At 41.0% G+C, this 9,096-nt stretch overlaps 1 protein-coding gene across 1 annotated transcript; it reads right to left on the bottom strand.

Annotated features, from left to right (window-relative positions):
- Positions 1-6,202: 6,202 nt before the first annotated feature.
- fgf20a (fibroblast growth factor 20a) lies at positions 6,203-7,273 on the bottom strand (the record flags this gene model as incomplete). The annotated part of the gene is made up of 3 exons (XM_079463250.1): positions 6,203-6,448; positions 6,633-6,736; positions 6,997-7,273. 3 exons carry the CDS (start codon positions 7,271-7,273, stop codon positions 6,203-6,205), a joined length of 627 nt encoding a protein of 208 aa, XP_079319376.1.
- Positions 7,274-9,096: the final 1,823 nt, after the last annotated feature.

Genomic DNA, 9,096 nt, shown 5'->3' with positions numbered 1-9,096 from the left:
TGATAGTTCACCCAAAGATTTATATTCTGTCATCATTTGCTCACTCTTTTGGCACTTCACAAAAGAAGATATTTTGAAGACATACTTCTAAATACTTCTATGCAAGTGAATGGAGGTCGGTTAACAACATTCTTCAGAATATCTTCTTTGTGTTCTGTAGAAGAAAGAAAGTCAAACAGGTTTGAAATGACATGTGGTAAAAATTAAAGTCACACTATTGCTCACGGCTCCCCATGTGGATGATAAGCGCAATTGTCTGTTATGAGTGTCGTAAATAATGTCGCTTTACAAGCTTCCTAGGGGGCAGCGCAGAACATGGGAACTTGATATCTCAGCGTTTGAAACCTGTGAATGCTTAAACGATGTTTGGAACCCATTTCACAATCTTGCGCAGCCAGGGCATGTGCAGGACTGTGTGTACTGACCTGATCACAGAATTTACAAAGTGTGGTTGTAGCCGGTCTGAGGCTGCTCACGAAGAGTCCAATTCGACCAAAAAATAGTTTTTCTACCATTAAAATTAGTCTAAGATCGAAAAACTACAAAGTGTTGCTTTAAAACATTGAGATATTTTCTGAAACTCTGGAATAAATATGAGAAGTGCAAGACTTCTTTGTGCTCTTTAATCTCATTCAAAAGAAAAACTGAGGGTAGAAAGACCCTTTTCTGAAGAATAGAAAGACCAATGACGCATTAATAACTTCAAATCTGAACTAGCTGTCATTATGATATTGTGTGTTGGCACATACCATTGAGATTTACCTCACTAAAGTTTTCAAAACTATGGCATATTAGAATTGAGTGCTCTGGTGCACCTATTCTTCATCTGAAGGACATAGTGATCTTCTTGTGCTCACCTATGCAAATGCACAAATAGAAATGTGTGTATACGTTATGTTAAAAGGACTTGTACATGCATAGCATGTGAATTCATAACAAAGACTCTGAATTGAATCCCAAGAGTAAACATATGCTCCAACAGTTACACTTATGCAATGTCATATGGATGTCATTCACACACGCACACACACACACTGCAGCAGATCTGAGTGCAGCAGTGGCAGTGTGTGTACTCTCTACAATCAATATATCCTTTCTAGCCATCATTGGTGGGGTGAAGTGTGTGTGTGTGTGTGTGGGTTTGTGTGTGTGAGAGAGAGAGAGAGAGAGAGAGAGAGAGGGATGAGTTCAATATTCTTCAGTCCCCCTCCACTCTAACTAATTACTTTCACACCGTTTGTGTGTGCGCGCATGTTTGTGTTTGTGTGTGAAGCAGGTGCCTCAGGACTCTTCTGATGAGGCTGTTTATTCTGCTTTGCGAGAGCCTCAATATTTCAGGCTGTTCGCAGTGATGAGAGGACACAAGTATAAAAAGGAAATAGTTCAACCCGAAATAAGCATTCTGTAATAATTTACTCAAATCTGTATTTTTAGTTTCTCTTTAAAACACAAAAAATGAGTTTTACAGAAGGTCTCGGTTTCTCTTATCGTTGTGGGGACGTCACAAGTACAAAAGCTGTAAAGCCCCAAAACTTGACAGAGAAGTATGTTAAAAGTGGCCCATAATATGGGGACTGCTGTGCATTCTGAAGCCAAAATTGTCCCAAATTTTACGAAAACGTTAATAATTTCTATCAAACTTAACATCACATTACATTTACGTTCATGTACATTCTATCCGTATGTAATTGATGTTGAACGTTGTTGATGCATTTGGACAAATGATCAAATTCAAGCACAATTATCGAGGTTTTGTTATTTTGGATGCTTCACAGCCCCAGTTTCTTTTGATGTGTGGAAAAGTGATCCATTTCTATTCTTTAAAATCTTGAAATTTCGAACGAAAACGTATATTTCTGTTTTAAAACAGCATAAATAAGTATCATAAGGCATTTGTATATTGTTACCGTTTCTCTATGGCACTTCTGTACTCTGTTTTTTGAGGTGATTTCTTTCACTGAGAAAAAGTAAAATGTAAAACCAAATCGACATGTTCTCAATAAGACATGCAAATTAGAAGATCATGTTTTAGGAACGGCTGTCAATCAGACTGAACCCCAAGGCGATGCTTAATCTCTATCACCTCCCGAAGCTTAAAGAGGAGTTTAGTGCTGAGATTTAAAACTTACTCATCCATCATGTTAAACTAGTGCTGTCGCAAGCAACTTCCTAATAAATGAAAGATACTGTAAATAATTATTCATCTTTAAGAGGAACATTTTGGGCAGTATTTCTCTGTTTCTTGTGAAAAATTACATGAAAATGTCAAGCTCTTAGATTCTCTTCTGTCATAATAGTCAAAAAAGGTTTCCTTTTAAAGCTGTGTATTAATGTACCATGTTTGTTATTACCTTAGTGTTTTGTTATATGCATGTGCTTCTATAGTGCCATGTATTTAAATATTTTTTTCGGGTGAAGGGAGGGCATTGTAGCATGTGATATCATGGATCATAGTACCAGGTGTGAGGGCTGTCCATCGCATGGGCCAGAGATCAGTACTAGTGAACACACACACACACACACACAGTGTGTGTGCAGAACCTACATGAATCCATGCCTTGATTACACTCGCCTCAGTGCTCAGGCATGGCAAGCCAAACTCATTAACCATCTCACATTCCTCCAACCAATGGCCAATATGTAAGCCATTAAGTTTATCTGCTTTACACGTGTGAGTTTAAGAACATTTGCATTTAGGCATTTGGCAGAGACTTTTATCCAAAGCGATAATTTACTCACCCTCATGAATGAATTTCTTCTGCAGAACACAAAAGCAGATATTTTGAAGTACAATGGCCATTGGCCTCCCATTGACTTCCATTGTATGAACGTGACACATGAAGGCCACTGAGACGTTTCTCAAAATATCTTCTTTTAGGCTCCGCAGAAGAAAAAGTCAAGAACTTTAATTTATTTGAATGAAAGAGTCAAACTAGACTGTGAAGAAACCTCTCACAGTCAAACCCTTCAGCTGGCACCATTTTTAACAGTAATATAAATCATGAGCGCTATAAAGAGTGTGTGTGCGTGCGTGCATGCGTGTGTGTGTGTGCATGCGTGTGTGTTTGTGCCTTTGACATGCCGCATGAACACCTGTGCAGTTTTTACCTGAGCCGCAAAGACATGCAGGTGAAAGATCAGTCACTTCAACACCTGTCCCAGAACAACATCATGTGTTATAGTATCTCCTCCAGAACTATAAACACTCCCAAAATCTCACAAACACATAGATGTGTGCTCACATAGACCAGTGATTCCCAACCAGGGGTGCTTTTAGCAGATTTGTTTAACCTATGAAACAGGATTTATGGATTCTAAAAATTCAAATCTTTGTAATAAATACGGTTACATTTTGAGAAAAGAATAAAAATACTGTTATTTTGAACAATGTTGGTAACCGAACAGCGCCGGCACCCGGATGAACACAAAACCAGTGCGATTTAATGGGTGCCCATTAAGAACATTGTACAAAATATATTCTTTTTTGTTCTGCAGAAGAAAGAAAGTCATACAGGCTTAAAATGGCAAAAGGGTGAGTAAATGATGATATAATTCAAATTTTTGGGTGAACTATCACTTTAAATTGGCAACTTGAGCAATAACAGGAACCGGAGTCTCTTAAACCTAAATAGGAACCCTAAGTTTAGCATCACCTAACTAAAATGATAAAAGCAATCTGAAGGAATATGATGTGTTTGAAATGTGTTTTGTGGACAAAGTATAATTGTTCACATTAAAATTTGTAATAAAATATCTGAAATAGGTAGCATGCACCGTACAACCCAATTAGAGCCCAAGGATACTGTTAGTAAAAGTGAAGAAGATAACATTTCTGCAAATTCTAGGCTAAATCTGGCCTCTTTTAAGATGCTAACATCTACAGTATTGATACTTATATAAAACAAGCATTATTTTACTGACCAAAGGTTGTTTTTTGCAGTCTGCGGCACTGTTCTTTACTCATTTACTAACAAAACAACAGGCCAATATCAAACTAGGTGCAGTTATTAAATAACTAATTCTAGTTGTAACAAACTGCATGGAGTCTGTCTTTTATCCACAGTAAGAGCCAATCATTTGAATGATGCCCATTTTGATAATGCAATAAATGCATTGGTGTTATAGTCCTTGGTGATGGGGCTGTGGGGGTTACTGTACATACTGTACATGTGCTGGAAATAATAAAAAGTTGATCATGCCACATCACTCTCACCACATCCTTTCTATAGCTGTAGCTGTGTTTCTGCTCAGGGGAAAACCCCTGGTGTGTTTGTGTGTGTGTGTGTGTGTGTGTGCGTGCGTGCGTGCGTGCGTGTGTGTGCGTGTGTGTCAGTTAGTAGAACCCCTGGCTCATCATCACAGAGATTCAGAGATCACACATCACACAGCATTTGCTGATATGCCTGTGCACACAATTAGTACCATCATCCCACCCTCGAAACCCCCAACAAGAAGGGGAAAGACACAGAGATCAGACATTCAGACACTCCTGCCCCATACAATGTCAGTTATGTAAGATGTACAGTGCTGTGAACTTTTACACTGGACGAAACCCTTACTCTTGTTCTGCTTTCAATCTGACGCAGAACAAGCAACCCATCTCTCTGTTTGCCTTTAGTGTGACCCGCAGCTCATATTAGCATTATTTTGGAAACGCATGTGTGCCCCACAGCCAGCTCTCAACTTACACAATTTAAAAAGTATCACTTCCTTTCTAAAACACACACACACACACAGACAACCAGATTGACTGGCAGCCAGTCATCAAGTGTCTACAAAGCAAGTGAGTCACACAACTGTGAGGAGAGGAAAAAGAAAGTGAGTGAAAAAAAAGAAAGGGGGAGCACAAAGTAGTCTCAAGATCGTACAATTGAGACCACACGTGGCTCTGACCTCATATATCCTAAGAGCACCTCCACCTGCCCTGGGTCAACAAACGTAGACATGAAAGCAGAATCACTGAACGTACCGTATTGCTTGGTTCTCAAAAAGACACTTAGTAAAAGAAAAGACCACTTTGTGGACAGTTTTCTGCAGGCCAAGATGTCACTTGAGAAGGTTGCCGCAGGGAGAAATAGTTTTAGGCCATTGTGTTTTAATGCAAGCGTCGCACAGGCTTTTTAACAGCGGGGTGTGTGAGAGAGCGGGAAATTGGATGGGAGAAAGAAAAGCGGGAAGATGCTGAAGCATGCATTTCTTGCAAATTATAGTCACGCCGTACATCTGTACTGTCTAGCAGAACTACAGTATTAAGGCTATTAAGCAACATTTTAATTGGTAACAAACTGTCCTTTCATTCTACTGCAGAAAGGTTGATGAGAATCGGAGTGCTGTTGACACCTGCTGTCCTCTCTTGAGTTTCCTCAAAAGTCAAAGAAATTTGATAACCATTCACCTCTGACAGGTGACCTTACGTTCTTTAGAAAGGAGACACACGACAAAATGCAATAATTTCAACTGTTTAATTCCCCAGTGGTTTCTGGAACATTCTCAGGCTTTTATGGATCTGGTTTAATGACATGAGAGATAAACAAACACAGGGGACCGTGAGGATCGCCGATACAACCGAAAAAATTTACAACTTATAAGAAAATACTTTCTTCAGTAGTTCTAGTTCTAAATAGAAGTCATGTTTCACTGTCTATTAATAGCGGTAGAAAATAAAGCTCTCCTGTTACATCTTGCATATATTTTTGTAAAAATATACTTTCAAAATAAATAAATATATAAAATAAATATCTTTAAAAAACATAAATTAAAGGACCTAAAGATTTTCAAAAGTTTTTAGTCTCCCGCTCGTCCGCGCCAGTGTTGGAAGAGTCTCAAAAGCATAACTCAGAATTCCTTCAGAAGCCTTCTAGAATTTTCAGTAGTACAGTGGTTGTCCATCATTGTCTGGCAAGCAGTCCACCAGTGGAAATTTAGCTCTCTCTTAATCCAAAATCCCCTGTGCCCTACAAACAGAAGGTATATGGATCCAAAACAGTGTCCGTCTCTTCAGGAACAATCCAAAGTTCAGATATCTGGTTCCTGGTGCGGGCTTTCCCTTTCTTGCTATTGCTCCAACCTTGGCCGCAAAAGAGGGCCTCTGCCCCCAGCTCCTCGGCTGTCTCCCGAGACAGGTCTGCCCTGCTGGCTGCTGGGGGGATGAAGAACATGCAGGTGCGTTATTTTTTTGGTTTGAGTTTAAGGTTGAGTGGTTTCAGCTGTGTCCTAGAATCTCCTTGTAAAGCTCGGGAACTCGGTCCGGATCCACTGGCCGTGGCAGAAAGTGAGTGAAGCGCTGGTGCCTCCGGGAGCGGGTTCCATCTCGAGACGTTCCGTCTTTATTGAGAGCTACGTAGTAGTGTGACCCTCGCTCGCCGTGCCGATAGAGGTTGGAGGAGTAGGTGTTGTACCAGTTTTCTTCAAACTGCTCTCTGAACACACACTCGGCCGTCAGTTTTTCCTAAGAGAGAGAGAACAGCAGAGGTTAATCACACAAGAACAAAGAGGAGGATGTCCAAAGGCTATTTGAAATTGCATTGGAATTGTGTCATAAATCACACTCTTGGTGCAGCCTTTGAATGGAATTAATTGTGTTGCATGCAAGTAAATAAAAAAATGTGGATATTTCTATAGTGAATACTTACAGATCCATATAGTTCGCCCTTGCTGTTCATTCCAAGATATAATCCACTATCCACTCCACGGATGCTCACCATTCCCACAGCGAGACTAATGAATTCCAATATACCTGTGAGAAAAGCACAGCTGTTAGTACCCAGTTGAGAGAGCCAAGTGATATGTGCACCTGCAATGGTGGTGCTTTTAACTGGCCTACTTATTTCATCTTGCACATTTAATCAATGGTTGAAATTATCATAATATCACATTTTGCATTACAGTGTTCACATGAATAATTAAATAAAAGCAATTATTTTGGAGCAATATTAATACAGCAGCTATTCATTACAGTAGCATTTTGCCAAATGTAATAAATAGTGCTATACTTACCAAATCTGCTGTGGTCTTTTCTCGTGCCTTGCACTACACCGTCCGGTAATATCTCGAGGTGGTAGCCGGTCCTGCAGTACAGCTGCCGTCGCCGTAGGATCCCTTTGAGATGCGTCAGGTCCGGTGAAGTGCTGCGTGACAGGCGCTCGGCAGACACGATGTGCTCGTTCATCAGAACACCGGAGTCCCCGGGGGGTGTGAGGACGAAATGAGACCCGTGGCCAAAGCTCTCAAAGCCGTGAGAAAAGCTGCCCACCAGCTCACCGACTGCACCCATCACCGACACTCAAAGACAACCGCCGGAAGAAAAGTTACCGTATGGAGGAGAGCTCCTGTGGTCTCTCTTTCCCTTGTGTTTTGCGCAGTCACTGGTTGCGGCTTTACAGTCAATGCGTGTTTACATCCGACTCTCTCTCTCTCTCTCTCTCTCTCTCTCTCTCTCTCTCTCTCTCTTTCTCTCTCTCTCGGTTTGGCAAATGCTCTCTCGACCTTCCAGGCTACTCCCCTTTGCTCCGGTCCCTTCTGTCTCCAACACACTTGTATTACGCACTCCAACACAAGCGTATGCGGCTCCTCTGGTGCTCTCAACTGGATGCGCTGGATGTGACTGGCTTCTGCTCTAAGACACCAGCCTAAATATGCCCCTTATGTAAATGCCCACTTGACATATGCTAATGGAGCCCTTTATAGATGACTGTTTGAAACATAACTCCGTGATCGTTTGTCGTCTTTAATGGTCGGTTTCATCTGCATCCCCGCGTTTATTCCATTGATGGCTTAGGATAAAAGTGCAGAAAGAAACATTGTGCAGAAGACGCGAGACCAGTTTGAAGATGACGATCTTTGCAACGCGTAAAAGAAAAGTGCAGTTGTAAGGAAATGAGGGATGCGCACCGATCCGTTCGGTTCCCCGGGGTGTACGCGTACTGACGCTCTGGCGAACCTCTAGTGTGAAGCAGGTGGAAGCCAAGGAGGAAAAAAGGAAAAGAAAGGGGCGGTGCTCCAAAGAGAACGAGAGAAAGATAGGGAGGGAGGGAGGGAGAGAGAGAGAGAGAGAGAGAGAGAGAGAGAGAGAGAGAGAGAGAGAGAGAGAGGGTGAAAGAGAAGTCTTGAAGGTGTAAGTGGGCGTGCTTGTGTGTGCGCGTCATATCTGTAGTTGGTGCCAAAACGTTGGTGACCCGTTCTTGATTTGCAGCTTGATTTGTATCCTCGTGCTTAAAACTTTCCCTTGGTTGCATAACGTTCCACACAGGTGTAAATTTATATGGCCGTTCAATAAAGTACGCATGGGACTGTAAAAAAGAAAACGAGTCAAAACAACCTGCACATCTGTGCAAACGCCATCTGACTGATGTAAGTGTGCCTTTGAACACTTCCCAGCGCAACATTATCAAAGATATCAGAGATCAAAGATGTAAAGGCAGTTTTCCTTATTACGCACCAAAGATGGGTCATTACAACAAAGGAAACATCAACTGTTTGATGCTAAATCGTTGATACTCAAGAGTGATTGATATAGAAATATTCCTACCCAACAGCTACGAACTTGCCTCGAAGCTGCAAGAATGATTATATATTTGTTTTTTGCGTTATTTAAGCAGAGAATTAGACGTTGTAAACTGTATAGAGTGGACATTATGTTTATGTTAAGGTAAGCACATATCATATCACTGTTATGTCCCGGTTTAAAATACGCTTTTTTTCCCCGTGTTGTCATGTTTGGTACCAATAAGATTATACTTAAAAACATCATAATTTACTGTTATAATATTACAGAATACGTGCTGATATAACTTTTATACAGGTATTAACACTGATGAAATACACTGCATGTATGCATAATATCATGTAAACATTATCATGGTGCCAATGGCTTTTTAGTTTCCCCTTCTTGTCTCAGGAGTTTAGATCACTTCCATAGGGTGATTTATCAAGGGTTCTCTCAGGGGACACGTTCTCCCACGTCGTTCCCCTTAGCTCATTAGTATTTATGATCTCCAAAAATACCCTAAACCAAAATCAATGTGGCCAGATCAGGATCAATCCACAGGCGCTGTGAATCGATCACTTACAATAGAGATGTCAGTTATGCGCCAGATT

Source organism: Barbatula barbatula (genome assembly GCF_947034865.1).
Source record: "Barbatula barbatula genome assembly, chromosome: 8".
Lineage (NCBI taxonomy): Eukaryota > Metazoa > Chordata > Actinopteri > Cypriniformes > Nemacheilidae > Barbatula > Barbatula barbatula.
This window is presented reverse-complemented; position numbering and strand designations above follow the sequence as displayed.